An 18,049-nucleotide genomic window follows, 5' to 3' on the forward strand; every position below is an offset into this window, starting at 1 on the left:
GGCCGCATGATAGGCCCATTTTGTTTTAAGGGAGTAATTTTTTAACCCTTGCGTATATTCAAGCCTCTACAGAGGCATTCTGTCTATGTGTCCAATTTAGGTTTTACTATAAAAATTCAAATTCCATTCTTCCCTTATTTATTCAATACAACCTCTTTACCCTATGGCCTCCTCATGCAGCCCTCGCTCCTCCACACCTTTACTGAATATTCCCTGCTAAATAAACTCATAATAAAAGATCCCTTTGGTCCTCTTAAAAGGAGAAAACAACACAATTCATAACCCCCAGACTGGGAGACTATATCCCCCAGGTGTGTACACCACTTTCACAACCCGAGGTGAACCCTCTCCCCATCTGGGGGTTGACCTTTTTTAGTGATTACTTCCCGGCTACCAGGGACCCCAGGGAATTTTTATACCCCTGTATCCCTAGCCAGTCTGGCACCACCACAGGAGGGACCTTTAAAAATGCAAAAAGTCCTGGTAACTGATCCAGCCACCTTAAGGTATATGAACCGTCTTTTTTAGACACGATTAAGTGGAAAGGGTGACCCCAATGGTAATTGGCCCCAGAATTCTGTATGACTTCTAGTAAAGGTTTTAATGTAGCTCTCATCCTGAGTGTCTGTCTTGAAAGGTCTGGCAATAACCGTATGGTTGAACCTTCAAAGTCAAATGGACCCTTATTCCATGCGTTTTTCATTATTTTTTCCTTGATTGAGTAAAAATGAATCCTTATTAGGACATCCTGGGGGAAATCTGATCCCATACTCCTAGGGGCCCTTACCCGGTGCACCCGGTCTATTTCTATGGCTTCAGTTTGGGAAGTTTCCAGGAGCATATTTAATATAGTCACCACTTTAGGTTTCAAATCGGGGCCTTGAATTTTATCTGTTAACCCCCGCAGGCGTATATTGTTCCTTCTGCTCTGATTCTCCCCATCATCTTGTTGGAGTTTTAATGTTACTAATTGCCTGACGAACACTTTGTGGGTGTCTTCCATATGATCAACTCTGGCGCTCAAGGCGCTGGTTCCCACCTCCACCTTTTCTATTTTTTTGGACATTGCATCCATTTGCCCTTTAAGAGAATTAATTTCTTGTGTCAACGCGTTGACAATTGAAGATGCCATTTCTGACATGTCCTGTTTTGTAGGGATTATCGCCAGCAACTCCTGCAAATCCAAATTTTGTTTGTCCTGAATTTGGGGACCATGGGGAGTGCAAGAGTCTGTTCCCTGTACAGTTCTATCTGCCCCTTGCTGATGCTGGCTCGCTAATAAAGCTTCAGTAGTTTCCCGTTGATTGTTGCCGGCTTTTTTGGAGGTATTTGCATTAGCCGACCCTGCGCGTGTCTGTGCCATTTTAGGATAAAAAAACACTTTTTTCCTGTGTGGGGAGACTTCGAATAAAATACTCTGATATATCTGAATGTCTTACCGGCGTTGTAGAAGCCGCTCGCTCCCCTTCACCACTCATAGACCAAATAAAAGCTTTTATCCTATTTCAGTCGTTATACTGCGTCCTCTTATCGCCTCAAGGATCGGCTCCCACCGCTCTCACGAATGCTGATTTGCTCAAAACGGTGAATCACCAGCGGTCCCGGAGCCCCGTTACACGCTGTCTCCACTCCACCAGATCAGTCGCCATGTCCTTGGCACCGCAGCAGCCGCTCGCTCCCCTCCACCACTTACAGGCCAGCTGAGCGCTTCCTCTATATCGCCTCAAGGGTCGGCTCGCAGTACACTCTCGTGCATCAGGTAAGAGCAGTTATTGCCTCTGGGTCTGCCTTTTTGCTTCCGCCGAACAGCCAGGCTCAAGCGCTCTCCCTTCACTCCACCCGATCAGTCACCTCGGTATCCAGCAGGGAACGCCAACTTGCTCAGAGCGGTGAATCACCAACGGTCCCGGAGCCCCGCTGCACGCTGTCTCACGGCGCCATTTCCACAACCACGCCCCTTAAAGGGAGGATCCCCCGGCTACCTGTCTGCCCAATGCGAGAAGATCTACTGTCTCAGGGACTGATCTTCCATCCTGCTTTACAGTCGCTGGCTTTAACGGCCTGGCTGTTGAAAGCCAGGTCCTGAGAAAGCCAGGTCCTGAGAGACAGGGGTCTCTCCTCAGAGGTCATTCCTACTTTGATCAAGGCTAGAAAAGCCTCTTCTGGTAAGATTTATTACCGTACATGGAAAGCTTATTTTGCCTGGTGTGAGTCCAGGGGTTTCTCTCCTCGTTCCTACTCGGTGGCAAGGGTGTTGGTTTTCCTCCAGTCTGGTGTGGACCAGCGCCTTGCGTTGGCCACGATTAATGGCCAGGTATCTGCACTGGCTGTTCTTTTCCAGCGCCCTTTGGCGTCTAATTCCTTGATTCGCACCTTTATTCAAGGTGTGCGTCACTTGGCCCCTCCCAGAAGGGAGCCCTTACCTCCATGGGACTTGAACTTGGTTCTGTCCATGTTGCAGCATTCCCCGTTTGAAAACATCAGGGAAATTTTGTTACCTATGCTATCTAAAAAGGTTGTGTTCCTGGTAGTGATCACTTCGGCTCGCAGAGTGTCGGAGTTGGCGGCATTGTCTTGCCGCTCCCCTTACCTGGTGGTTCATAGGGATAAGGTGGTCTTGCAACCTAATCCGTCCTTTCTGCCAAAGGTGGTTTCGGATTTTCACCTAAACGAGGACATTGTTTTACCTTCGCTTTGTGCGAACCCTAAGCATCCAAAAGAGGTTGCCTTGCATTCTTCGGCTGTTGTCAGGGCGATCAGGGTTTACCTGTCATTGACTGAATCCTTTTGGAAATCGGATTCTCTCTTTGTCCTTCCTGAGGGACCTCGGAAGGATATGGCTGCGTATGAAGCGACCATTGCAAAATGGATCAGACAGACAATTGTACAGGCCTATTCATTGTGGGAACGGGTACCTCCCTTCCCTGTCAAGGCGCATTCTACCAGGTCGGTGAGTGCGTCCTGGGCCTTCCAGCATCAGGCTTCGGTGGCCCAGGCGTGCAAGGCTGCGACTTGGTTGTCGGTGCACACCTTTTCAAAATTCTACAAAATTGATGTTCTGGCATCAGCTGATGCCTCCTTTGGCCGCAAAGTTCTCTGTGCGGCAGTGCTATAGGGGACCCTGGTTCTGTACGGGTCCCTTGCTGTTGGGGTTGTTTTCCCCTTGGATATTTGTTTTCCTGGGTTGTTGCTCCTGTTGAGACCTTTTTTGTTACCCAGAAGGTTACCTTTCTGTTCATGTAAGGTTCCTTTCTCTGATGTGGGTACTGCGTTGCTTTTCTGACGGTTGCGTTGCCCACCCCTCATGTCTACACTGCTTTGGGACATCCCCATTAGTGAAGACTGTGTGAATGGGCGGCAACTGTCGGAGGACGTAAGAGAAAACTGAATTTTTGTAAAATCTTACCGTAAAATTCCTTTCTCTGAGTCCTCCAACGGTCTCCGCCCCCGCCCCTCTTTTGGGGTTTTTTCTACACTATTACTGCTTGCGACCAAACTGAGCCCCCATGGGTGTGACTATGTAGATGAATTGTTCTTTTACAAGTCTTATGCCTAGAAACTCCTGCGGAGAGGAAGCAATACCCCATTAGTGAAGACTGTGTGAATGGGCGGCGACTGTCGGAGGACTCAGAGAAAGGAATTTTACGGTAAGATTTTACAAAAATTCAGTTTTTACAAATGGGCTTTTCAACACTATAGATCGCTTGATTCTAGACCTCGTGGTATGTCTTTATTTTATAATCTTTTTCACAATAAACTATTTACCAAATCTCCACTCTTTCTTCATTGGGAAACTGAACTAAAAACAAGCTTTACTCCCAAACAATGGATATACAGTATGCACTAAGATCGGTGGAAATTGCTGCTGAATGTGTCAGTGATTGGGAACTAACACAGAAAATATCCTTAGGATGGTACCTGACACATTTTGATTAGCAAAATTCTCCTTAGAACAAAGTCCCCTATGCTGGAGAAGTTGTGGACAAATAAGAAATGTAATTCATATTTTATGGTCCTGCAAGGACATCCATAATTTTTGGCAAAAGATGTTCTAAATAATTTGTGATATCACTGGAATTCTTACTTCCCCAAAGGTGGCTTTAGCCAAACTTTACTTCAATATTGAGAATAACTCTTGCTACAGAGTCATTGTTACTCATAATTTATTACCAGCTAAACAATTACCAGACACTGGAAACAAGACCTGACTCCTAGTCTGTCTGAAGTGATTTGCTTAGTCCATGCACATCTTGGTATTGAAAAAGGTAAAGCCTATTACATTATGGCCGTAAAATATTGCTTGGAATCAGGGAACCTATCTCAGGTGCTATCTAAAATATATAACTTGATAAACATACCTAAGGTAGAGTTCCAATTACCTTATTTTGATAAAAGGGAAAGGGAACTATCTCGTGCCTTCTCCCGGGAACAGCGACAACGTATGATTAGTCTTGTCTTTAAATCGTCCATATGCACTAAATATCAAGAATTAAACTTTAAAATTCTGACAAGGTGGTATTATACTCCATATAAGTTACACAGAATCGCGATTAATAACTCTGATCGATGTTGGCGCTGCTCGGTGGAAGAGGGCACGTTAATACATATTTTCTGGTCCTGTCCCAAATTATCAGACTTTTGGAAAAGAGTCAGAGAGATTATGCAAAGGTTTACAGAGGAAGAGATTCTACAGGGTCCGGCCTTCTTTCTTTTGCAGTTGAGCAATATACCAGTGAAAAGATATAAAGGATCCATATTGTGTCATCTTGCGAATGCGGCTAGATCCTGCATTCCTCTTAACTGGAAAAAACAAACATCCCCAACAATAGCGTGTTGGATACGTAAAATAGAGAAAATAAACAAAATGGAGGACTTGGTCTTGACAGCCCAACACAAAAGAGAAATATATACAGAAACGTGGGGTGCATGGAACTCGTTTATTCTTTCGAGTCAAGGGATAGCTTTGTTAGCTGATGACATGACGGACTTATATTTATTAGGATGATAACTCAGCAGGAAAGGGAATAGATTAACCGCCTATACCCCTCCCCCTCCTTTTTTTTTGGGTTTGCTTTTGGGGTTTTTTTTTTTGTTTGTTTATATAGAAATAGGGAAGTTAGTGTGAAAAGACCATCCGAGTGTAGCTATCCTACAAGGATGATATTGCAGCAAGAAGATAAGAATAGAAAGATCTAGATAAGATAAGAGGGGAGAATATTTATTGGATTATTATGTTCTAAGTGTTGATAAAAGAAATTATAATTTGTCTTTTTCTGTTCTGGTGTAAGATCATATGTGAATACTGTTTGTGTTTCCTTATTTTTCTCCTCGCTGTATAATCTCATCACAAATCCTTAATAAAATTCATAATTGAAAAAAAAAAAAAAAAAAGCCTATTACAGTAACAAAGATGTCTGGTTTGACGAATAATGGAAAACCTGGACTAATCAGTAAAATAATAACAAATTGGAATAATACAATGTATTTTGTTATGACATGCACGCCTTTACATGTCCATATTGGTCTATACTTTCTTTTATTTCAGTACTTACTCTGTAAATCTTTGATGTGTTCTTTCCTTTGTTACCTTGATTACTCCCCTTACTGATAAGCTGCTAAGTATACATCACAACATGTTTGACTGTAATTTCTTAATCATTAATATTCTTCTCATTGACGTTTGTGAATATGGAAGCGATACACAAGAGATGTGTACTGAGCGCTTTCCTTCTTCCTACTCATACATGACTTTGTTCTTATGTCACACTTTATTACCGTACTCTTTTGTATTTCTTTTGCTGTAAAAAAAATCAATTGAAAAAAATCCTCTTTATACGGGAGTTGTGTGAGGACCATTATAACCCATTGTCTGCTGGAATAAATGTGTCCTTGTAACTAATCGCTCTTTATACAAACTTTCCTTTCACAGCCGACTCTCTCTCAGGGTCTTTTTAGTTTAACATTTGTATAGCTGTGGTTCATCAGAAGATTATTCTGTATATCTCCTACAGACTTCATATGAATAATTATAATTTAATATCAGAAAAACCCTGACATATCCGTATACTGTACAGTATACTCTGGGCTGAAGGAACACACACAGATCCCACCCATTAAAGTATACTGTACACCTTTTCCTGACAAAGTGACCACTAAAGAGCCATGACACACATTGATGGTGTTTAACCTGATTTTATGATCAATAAATACAAACCTTCCAGAAGAATCCACTTGGAAGCATCTTATTATTGAATGAAGGCCTCCGCTGACCGCACACTGCTTCCATTTTGGGTCTTATCTTTTTTTATCACCTGACCGCTCTGTAGACATCTTACTGGCTGATACTTTGGTGCTGATTAGTACCAGTCTTGGCTATGAATGGCACAGATTTGTGGAGGTGACACCTAGAAATACGAGTCTGTATAAATTATGGCCCTAAACAGAGTAACATTCCTTTGTGAGCTGATATACCAATCAAATGAATGCTGGGATGAAAGTTCTGATTGGCCTTCATATCTATGGGTTTTAAATGACAGATGTCCATCCAATTCTGATATTTTCTTAATGGACAACCAGTCAGCCGATTATTAACTGCATAAGGGAATAAAATCCTCTTTATTGGTTCCGGATATCACACTACAAAGAGTTTATTATTATTTGTGCTCCTTCTAGGTGATGTCATCTTGGGTCCTCTCCTGATGTCATTGATGTCATGGCGACCTCTTCTTCCTCTTCCTCCTCCACACAAGGTATGACTGCTGATCCTGACAATCCTTTCCAATGTTTTCCTCCATCTCACAGCTCCAGAGTTTGGAATTAGATGATAGGATGTCTTATGTCTCCATAGTCTGGACATTTCCTGTAGACATCTGGTGGTCAGTCCACCTATTAGAAGAGTTCAGGAGCTTTCATCAATTCCACAATCACATTCCCGGGTCTTCAGATTTTATTTATCATTGATGGAAATGATGTTCTGAGATGGCCCAGTGATCCATAATGACTGGAGGACCCCACATTTTATGGTTATTTGTGTAATGGACGGGGGAATCCTTTGTCTATAATCCTAAGGAGAAAACAGCCCCGTGTTCCATCACACATACTGCTGGGAGATTTGGGGGTAATCAGAGTTCTAAGTTCACACTGATTAGAGAAATCATTATTCAGGGGGGGAAGGTTTTTTTAACCACTTCAATACCGGGCACTTCCACCCCCTTCCTGCCCAGGCCAATTTTCAGCTTTCACCATTCTCATGCTTTGACGATTGTGCAGTCATGCGGCACGGTACCGATTATTACATTTTTATCATTTGTTTAACACACATTTTTGGTGGTATTTAATCACATTTTGGGGTTTTTTTTTTTTGCTAAATAGACAAAAAAAAAGACCAAACATTTTGAAAAAAAAAAGTTTTTCTTTTAGATTATTTATTTTCAAAATGTTATTTCTTCATTAATTTAGACCAAAATGTATTTTGCTCCATTTCTTTGGTGAAAATAACCCAAATCAGTATAAATTATTTAGTCTGTAGGAAAGTTATAGAATTCACAAACTATCGTATATTTCTAATTGATCAGTCCTGATTCACTGACGGGCAATCTCATTTCTTGAGGCCATACATCAGGTCAGGGCAAATACCCCCAAATGACCCTTTTTTGGAAAATAGATGGTCCAAGGTAAGTAATTAAGTAAAAATCATGACAAGCTTTTTGAAGTTGTCATTTTTTTGTCACCATTATTTTAAAAATAAAGAAATTAAAAAAAAAAATCATATTTTATTTTGCATACTGTCACCAGTGCAGTGCATCATTATCATATAACGGGTGTGGTGGTGATCAGGGACACTGACTGGTGACAGTATGTAAAATAAATACATACATAAATACTATTTTTCTCAATTTTAATAATTTTATTTATTTTTTTTCATTTTTTTTTTATACACTGTGGCCAGAGCAATACAGTGTTACTATAGTAACACTGCACTACTTTGGGGAAGATAACAGGATTTTTTCTTTTTTTACACATTATGATTGTTCATAAGCAACCATTTTTACTGAATGAAACATATTAATTTAGTGTGTTGTCTTGTGACTAGCTGTGATTGGTCACATTTAATCACATGATACAGAAGGGCTGGGATTGGCCCTGCCTGTACTATGTGATAAGTGTGACCAATCACAGCTAGCAACACAATTGTACACAATGGATAGCATGAAAGGAAGCCATACATTGCTTATAGTTGTCATGTGATGGACACAGGCGGTGACAGATCACACTGCAGCGCAGCCTGGGAGGACATTATATGACGTCTACCCAGATCAACAAATGTCCCAACCACCTGGCCAGGTGGGAAATGGTCAAAACATTTAGTTATTTTCGCTTACTATGAAACAATCAATAAACATGAAGTTTAACCACTTACCACCCATCCACCATCAAATTAAGGCGGAGCGGTGCGGCTCTCGTTCTGGGACGCCGTCATATGACGGCGCACCAGAACGGTCTCTCGCGGGCAACCGCAGGGGCATGCAGTGAGGTGATCATGGCCACGCCTGTGTTGCTAGGACTCGGCGCGACCCCAATCTTGGTAAAGAGGCAATGACATGGCTCTTTACCCATGTGATCGGCTGTGTCCAATCACAGCCGGTCACGTGTGTAGCAGGATTTCCAGGCATTGGGCCTGATGTGGGTCTGCCATGGTCACCAGAAACACCAACAGCCCATTTAAGCTGCTAACCCAAGTGTGAGATTGGAGTGAGAGAAGAAGCCGGCATCTTTGGTTTGTTTTGTTTATTTTATATGGGGATGGGAGAAGGCAATGAATACTCCTCTGGTTTAACTAGGTACAAAAGGGAACACTTGTAGAGAAATGTCTTTCAGCGCTGACTTACGCTGGCTGAATACTGACCAACGCTTGCTGGTGTTTGAAATCACTGTCTTGCTCTACTGTACTGAAGAATGACTTCTGACACTCTGGTTTGCTCAAAAGTCCTGAACACTGCTCCCTCCAGTCCTTCCTGACTGAGGTAGCCTTTGTAAATTGCTTCTGCTGCAACTCTCAACATTGTACACTGCACGCTGTACACTTAACACTTCAGGGCCCAACCGCTGGCATCCCCTTTACTCTTCAGGGTCAACACTGGCACCCCCTTTCTTTTTGCTCCGGCACTGGCTAGCTAGCTCCCGGATTCCTCTTACCTTCTCCAGAGTGGTCCCCTCTCACTAGGCAGACCCCCAGGGGCAGTTTGCAGTACTTATGACTGGGAATTCTTTCCTGAAACTCGACCCCTCTCAGCTCCGCTGGTGCTCGGCACACCGGATCCTCGCTGCAGCTCAGCTCAGCCCTCTGTCCCCTCAGGCCAGCTGCCTGGGACACCCAATTCCTCTTGACAGGAGGAGAGACAGCCATACTCTCCCTCCTGGGACTTTACTTCCCACCAAAGATGCTGCGTCATGTGCTCCCCTCAAACTTATACCACTCCCAGAATGCTGTGCGGCAGAATCTGCCTTTCTGGGGTAGATACAAGCCTGGGTGAACCATTGGCCGGGTTTCCTCCACTGTCCAATGATAGCCCTGTCATTGAACACAGTGAGGAGACTCACCAGTCTCAACAGCCACACCTGGGAGCCATGACAACCCTGTCAGAGTGTGTGGGGAGGAGAGCCGATCAATGGCTCCTCCTCAAATGGAAGCCTAAGACAGGTAATCGGGGCACTGATCATCAGTACCATGACTGTTGTAAAGTAAAAAACGTGCCCATAAGTCCCCCCAACCAATGCCCATCAGTGCCCATAGTGCTGCCAGTCAGTGCCCATCATTGCCTGCTCATCTGTGCTGCCCATTAGTGTCCATCTGTGCCACCCATCAGTGCCACCTCATCAGTGCCCATCAGTGAAGGAGTAAAATTCTTTTTTTCAAAATTTACTCAAAGAAAATAAGAAACTTTTTTTTTTTTCAAAAAAAAAAAGAAATAAAAAAACCCAGCAGTGATTAAATACCACCAAAAAGCTCTATTCGTATGAAAAAAATTATAAAAATTTCATATGGGTACAGTGTAGCATGACCGCAAGATTGGCATTTAAAGTTTGACAGTGTTGAAAGCTGAAAATTGGCCTGGGCAGGAAGGGGGTAAAAGTGCCCGATATTGAAGTGGTTAAAATGGTCATCCATACATATACATTAGGAGGTCTATATATAAAATATTTACTATGAGTTTGGATCATTTGCACAATCACTGATAATCCCTGTAATGTGTCTAATAGGTTTACTTTCTATAATCATCAGCTCCATCTAGTGGCTATAATAGTGTTTTCTGGAAATCCCTCAACCAGCACGATAGGACATTATGACCACTAGATGGAGCTGATGATCATAGGAAATAAAATATGAGACATATTATGAGGATAATTCATGAAGGTGATTTGTTTTATATAAATACCCCCCATGGTGTTTGCACCCAATATTCATCCATCTGAGAGGAACCTTACCACTATGGAGGCAGTCATGTGAGATTATTACAGGGAATCCAATCCCTCCATAGGATAATGTACATATAGACATATTAGGGATATTTTCCTTTCCCTTCTATATGATCTTTATAGCATTGCCGGCTGCCAGTACAGACTTATCTGCTGTCATGTGTCAGAAATCATCCAATCCAATCTCTGCAGGGTCGGCTCCTGGTGTCCTGAGAAAGAGGAAACAAACCCCCGGGGATCTTATCTTATATTCTCTGGAGGATCTGAAAGGATGTGACTTCAAGAGATTTAGGAACAAATTGTCTGATTTCTCCTATGGAAATAAACGTCCCATCCCCCGAGGAAAACTAGAAAATGCAGACTGGATCACCACCAAGGACCTCCTGATAGACACATATGGAGAAGAAGGGGCTCTGAAAGTCACCATTGATGTCTTTACAGAAATCGGTCTGATGGGACCGGCAGAAGACCTCCGGAAGAGGAGAGCGCAGAATGGTGAGTTCCCATCTATAATGACCATTTCCTACCAATTCCTGATCAATATCTGTGTGAGGAAGAACTAGGAATGTCACCCAGGGAAAGGCAGGGACCAATCAGGAGCTTCCAACTGGATGACTCCCTTCCCACTGACAGTACACACATATGGGGCCTCATGGAAGAGTCTTTATCCTGGGAGCCGCATATCTGCGTACCTCTCCTTGTGCTGGGAGCGCTGCACAGAGACTGGGATCTCACCAAGAGCCCCGGGTATCCAACTAATGATCGGGACCCGGGATCCGCAATTTCTGGTCACCTGATCACTGGGATATCCTCTGATTGGCAATCATAGTAATCAGTCACTGTGCAGGCAAAAGAAAGATACATTGTATACATACAGGATATATTATATAATACATTGTATACATACAGGATATATTATATAATACATTGTATACATACAGGATCCATTATATAATACATTGTATACATACAGGATACATTATATAATACATTGTATACATACAGGGTATATTATATACAGGCCGACACTTATTTATCCTGTGAATGCCTCATTTTTCAGACTGTAATTGAAAATCAATGGGTCTGTAAAGGTTCCGCTAAATTGTGGAATGGATACGGACCCATTTTACAGATGTGTGAATGGACCCTATATGTATTAGACAATGTATTTACCGGCTGCTGTCAGTTCTGGCTGATTTATGAAAAAAAAATTTTTGCTGTTAAAAAAAAAAAAATTAGGGCAACTTTTCCAACTGCAATACTTCTGTTATGACATTGTCCATGTGCTGGGACTATTTGTGCACAGCTAGTACCTCTATTGTGGCTGCAAATATGACCTAAAGGTTTTTAAAGTTCACCTCCCATTAAAGTCAATGGGGCCCGCCGCGGACTTGCGGTTCGCGCACTTTTGAAAAAATTTGCGGCTGACATTCGCGAACCGCCCCGACCGATGTTCGTCCATCACTAGAAGTGATCACCATGTATAAATACATAAGGGGGGTATGATCTCCATGTATAAATACATAAGGGGGGATATGATCTCCATGTATAAATACATAAGGGGGAATGAACAAAAAGGAGTGATAAATATGTGAAGATACCAATCTCATATATACACTCACCCTGCGCTTCAACAGATACAAGATGGCACACAAGTAAAATAAATAGTAAAGACTTGACGTCAAAAGCAGCTGCTATAAAACAAATGGTCAACAACAAAGGTGTCCGATATTATTAAATGCAAAAGTAATAAATCAAACACTAGCAGCGCTATATAAGCGGACTGAAGTATACAATCAAAAGTCCTTCAACATTCAGATGGGTATTTCAGGTCCTGAAGTAGGTAGGTTAAACACAGTTCTTTATAACAGGAAGGGTGTGAGGGTTCCTGACTGCAGCACCAGACTTCCACCACCACTTTGTGCACCCCCCCTATTCTTAAAACTCACCAAATGACAGTGAATCAAGATCCTTCAAAGTTTTCCACCACTTGGCTAAAACGTTGGACACTGGACCCACTTTTCCTCTATTATCCACACAATCTCCTCCGTTTCCAAAGACCATGTAAGTGAACAAAGTGGGGCAACAATAGTGTAATTCCTGATGTGAAGAATAAAGTGCGCTGGTCTGTGATATGCTGCTACCAGATGAAAATAATACGTGATAGAATGATGGATGGTGCGCTATATCAAATGTGTGGAGTGTGTATTCCAATCAATACAAAAACAACTTCAAATATAAACAAAATATATGTGCAGAAATAGTGAAAAAAATCCACCGACACAACTGTGTCAATAGTGGGACCACCAACAGTGTGAATATGTATTCTAAACAATACAAATCAATGCATAGATGAACATAGATACAAATTATACGGTGTAAAGTCCCAAAACACAACTATATCAATGGTGAACCACCAACAGTGGTATGGTGCTGACAGGTGATGGTGAATTCACTTGGTGAGTTGAAATTCCCTCCACCTGCTGGAAAACCTCCTTACCGGACGGAATAAAGTAAGTGCTTTTCTATGGTGAAAGTAAACAATCCTGGTGCCCAAATTGAACAAAGTGCTCCCCGCCGTGCATTCACAAGAGCCCGTCAGGCCTCTTACCAGATCAAATAGGTTTGTCTAGCACTGCTCACTGCTCTCAGATCCAACCGATATTAGCAGCCACAATGGATGTAGAAGTCTTATACCACTCCACTGTTCGCAGTCGGGTAGATTTCTGTGTTCAGACAGTACTCATGGCCACTTGTTATGGGTGATTATGAGGATTATTTTTGCTCCAGCATCATAAGCTGGATCTGCACACAGCAGCTAATTGGTTCACCTGAGATGGAATCAGTGATCACAAAAATCTGGAATGGTCATGTCTTCAAAGGATTGCCTTGAACAAATCACCTCTAAAAGACTCTTTTACTTTGTTTACTTTCACCATAGAAAAGCACTTACTTTATTCCGTCCGGTAAGGAGGTTTTCCAGCAGGTGGAGGGAATTTCAACTCACCAAGTGAATTCACCATCACCTGTCAGCACCATACCACTGTTGGTGGTTCACCATTGATATAGTTGTGTTTTGGGACTTTACACCGTATAATTTGTATCTATGTTCATCTATGCATTGATTTGTATTGTTTAGAATACATATTCACACTGTTGGGGGTCCCACTATTGACACAGTTGTGTCGGTGGATTTTTTTCACTATTTCTGCACATATATTTTGTTTATATTTGAAGTTGTTTTTGTATTGATTGGAATACACACTCCACACATTTGATATAGCGCACCATCCATCATTCTAATAGTGTAATTCCGCCAATGACGTTTATTAAACACAGCAAACAACACAATGTAGCCCCTCTCCCCTCAGGATGTCTACTTACAGGAGGAAGCATATAGTGAAGGCATTGAGTGGAAGTGTAAAATCCGCTGGAAAACTCTGTCCCAAAATTATGGGATCTGGGATGAGCTCCGGCGTGTCTGTAGGTGTCCTATGCGACCGCACACAACGGCTCTGACGCGTTTCGTCTTCCGACTTCAACAGAGAGCCCGTGTGCGCGGCGCGGTCGTAGGCTATTTATACTGACGCCGGCGCGTGCGCACTCGCGCCCAATCAAGCGTCACCCGGAAGTCAAACTGCAATGAGCATTTCCGGTAGTGACCACTTCAGGCGTGCATCCTCGCTCCGCCCAGAATCACGGCGCGGGACACGCGTCAGACCGGAAGTGCGTCACTGATGTAAACATCCGGTCGGCTTCTATAACAATAACACAGGAAGTGATCTCACTGCACTAGTCAATCGTGTCTCACATCTCATATGCACGATGCTGATTACATCTATGCATGAGGGAGTTGTCATCTAGCCGAATCCTTAAGCCAAATCACAGGGACTGCAGAATACTTAGCCTCAGTTTATAATTTTTAAAAGCATAAAAGCATAAAAGCATAAATAAATTACATTGAATGCCATTCACCGTACATAAAATATATGTCATTATTATATAAACATGTATAAAACTCATTCACAGTCTCATAAAAATGAGTATACGATTAAAATTAGAAATGAAATTGATATGATAAGAATTCACATGCCTATTAAACACAACTAAATTAATCAAATAAATTTAAATGTTAAAATCCTCCTATAATTGTGGTATTTAGCCCTATTGTGGGGCTAAATACCACAATTATATTATCTAAAAAGTAAATAGAATTCGAAATTATGTGCGGATATAAATTAACATACACCAAAATGAAGCTCATAGTTCTGTGGTGGTCTGATGCACTACCATTAATAGAAGGTTATTGTCAAAAAGGCTCGGTTCACATATATGCGATGCGGGAAGGCTGCGAATTCGCAGCCTTTTCCCGCATCGCACACGCACCCCCGGGAGTTCACACTGCCATATGCGATACGCTGGGGGTGTCAATGTAATCTTAACGACACCCCCAGTTTGATCGCATATCGCAGTGCGATCGTGCAGTTCGCACAGGATCGGATCGCACAAGTGTGAACCGCTGTGCGATCCGATCCTGATGCGGCTAGAAAAAAGGGTCCTGTGCGTGTTTGGAGCGGCTGCGGTGCGAATTTAGCCATACAAACCGTATGGCTAAACTCGCACCGCACAGCCGATCGCATGTAATGTCGGAGCAGTGCGCTCCGATATTACATGCGAACCCCGCACACGCACAAGTGTGAACCGGGGCAAACACTTGTATGTTACTGATTAGTACAAATAAACAGAGAAAGGCCCTTAGGTCAACCGATACAATATGTTTCCACTGCTCTAAAGAGATGGATATGTTGTACCCAGATATCAATAATTGCTAATAAAGCAGTTGATGTCTAGGTCAACGTTGAGTCCCTTAGGGTGCAGGGAGTCCGTCTGGTAAATCCAATTTGTCTCGCGTTTCGATATTTCGCGGACCATGTTGGATCCCCTCCAAACTGGATCAACCTTCTCCACACCCCAAAACTTCAACATAGTTGGATCTTTGTTATGAATGTTTCGAAAGTGTAAGGATAAATTGTGTTCTTTGAAGCCATTTCTAATATTAGTAATGTGCTCCGAAATCCTAACAGATAATGTGCGTTTTGTCCTTCCAATATACAGTAAGTTGCAAGGGCATTGTATGCAGTACACAACGTGTGTGCTGCTACAGGTGATTAGATCTTTAATTACAAAAGTAAGTCCATTTGATAGAGAAGAGAAACTTGTGAAGTTTCTTAAATGAGTATTAACCTGTTTACAGGACTTGCACCTCCTACATGCAAAAAAGCCTGTAGTATTGTCCCAGAACATCTTCGGTCTTACAGGGGGGTCCAATACCTTTTTGACCACCTCGTCACCAGACTTGTATAAAGTACTCGAAATTTCTACTTGAGTAAAAGTACAAGTGCTCGATCAAAAAGTGACTTGAGTAGAAGTGGAAGTGCTCGCAGAAAAAGTTACTTAAGTAGAAGTACTAAAGTATTCAACATTTTTTTTACTTAAGTATTGCAAGTAGTTTTTTCCAAAAATTTGCTACTTAAGTACTAAAAGTAAAAAGTACCAGTAGTTTTGAAAAAAAATTTCTACTCAAGTACTGAAAGTAGAAGTACAAGTACTGTGTTATGTAGTTATTAAAGAAAGAAGTCAAAAGTTTGAACATCATATTGTTTTTTATTATTTCAAATGATTTATTCAAATGATTAACCTGTGTTTGTTAGTAGTTTCTTGATGCACTTTAAGCGCTGTAGCACCATTTATTTGTTTGTTTCATATTTTCTTTTTATTGGAAAGATTTGGTATAGCAGCTTTTATTATACACAGCCTTTATTTTCATATGCGCTGATTTACAAACGACATTATACACATTTTTTTGAGCTTTATGCAACCTGCCATCTACTGTTCTGGCAGTGGTAATTTTTTTAAAAGTAACGAGTAACTATGCAGCACAAAAAAAAAATACTTGAGTAGAAGTATCGAAATCATCGAAAAAATGTAGTGAAGTAAAAGTAGAAGTAGAAGAAAAAAATTCTACTCTAGGAAAGTACAGATACCGCATTTCGGTACTTAAGTACAGTACTTAAGTAGTTCTACTTCGTTACTATACATCTCTGCTCGTCACCGAACGTGGGTCCCCTTTTGTATATGAAGGTTGGGCGTTTAGGAAGAAATTCTCTCAAGACTTTGTCCATACAAAGAACGGGCCAGTGTCTATTCACAATTTCTTCTACCTCTCGGTATTGGGCACTGTACTGAGAGATGAAGCTCCATTCATGTGTTTGCGTTCTTACTTTAGCGGAGTCTTTCAAACATTCCTCTTGGGACAAAGTGCCTATTTCCCTAATGGTGTTATCGAGTTTGGTCTCTTGATAGCCTTTTTCCAAAAACCTCTGTTTGAGAACTAGAGATTGTGTTCTATAGTCCTCATCAAGGGTACAATTCCTTCTGACCCGAAGGAACTGTCCCCTGGGGATATTAGATAACCATTGTTGGTGATGCCCACTCTGGACGGGGAGATACCCATTTCGGTCGGTGGGCTTGAAGTAAACTTGTGTCTTCAGCCCACCTTCCAAGAGGGATATCTCCACATCCAGAAAGTGGATCCTCTCTCGGCTCCAATTGAAGTCCAATTTTATGTTGTTCCGGTTATCATTCAATTTATCACAGAACGATTGTAGGGAGGACTCCGAACCAGCCCACAAGAAGAACAGATCGTCAATGTATCTGCGATATAAAATAAGCTCTTCATGTTGGGCTGCGTAGATAAACCTATCTTCCCACTCGCCCATGAAGATGTTGGCCAAACTCGGAGCAAATTTGGCCCCCATGGCTACCCCTCTCTGCTGCTGGTAAAACACTTGATCAAACCAGAAATAATTTCTAGCTAGACAAAAGTCTAGTACATCCCTCAAAAACCGTTTTTGAATATCTGGGATGTCATCCCGTTTGCTAAATGCCCAGTTGAATGCCAGTAAAGCATCGTCATGTTGTATGATTGTATATAAGGAGGAGACATCACTAGTGACCAGGAAGATGTCTTGATTAATCGGTAACTGCACCTCTCTTAGTGCTAACAAAAACGCTTTGGTGTCTCGCAAGTAGGATTTGAGTTGGAGTACACTAGTTTGTAAGAAGAAGTCAAGGTACTCTCCAAGCCTTGCTGTGACCGACTGAATTCCATTCACAATCGGTCTCGCTGGAGGGTTAACCTGGTCCTTGTGGACCTTAGGTAGCGTATAAATGGTTGGAATACGGCTAAAGCTGGGTACCAGGTATTGTTTCTCCTTCTTAGTTAAAATATAATTCTCATATCCACTTCTTACCAATGTCCCCAACTCACGTCTATATTGTACGGTAGGATCAGTTGGTAAGATCCTATATGTGTCCTTGTCAGATAACATTGTGGAAAGTTGGGTGAGGTAGTACTCCTTCTTAAGCAATACCACCCCCCCTCCCTTATCCGCCGGACGTACAATGACGTCTTTTCTTTTTTCAAGGGCCTCCAGCCCCTCTTGGATGTGCCTTGGATTCACACCCTTTTTGTTGGGAATTTCCCTCAGGTCCTTAATTACGAGGTTCTTGA

General features: G+C 42.1%; 1 protein-coding gene across 1 annotated transcript in view; it reads left to right on the plus strand.

Moving 5' to 3' along the window:
- Positions 1-18,049, plus strand: part of LOC309553399 (NACHT, LRR and PYD domains-containing protein 3-like) — a 997,590-nt gene that overhangs the window by 906,686 nt on the left and 72,855 nt on the right. The window contains exon 3 of the mRNA XM_082254576.1: positions 10,669-10,971. Coding sequence (XP_082110702.1) covers positions 10,669-10,971 — 303 coding nt within the window. The remainder of the gene's footprint in view (positions 1-10,668; positions 10,972-18,049) is intronic.

Source organism: Pelophylax lessonae (assembly GCF_965119305.1).
Source record: "Pelophylax lessonae genome assembly, chromosome: 4".
Classification (NCBI taxonomy): domain Eukaryota; kingdom Metazoa; phylum Chordata; class Amphibia; order Anura; family Ranidae; genus Pelophylax; species Pelophylax lessonae.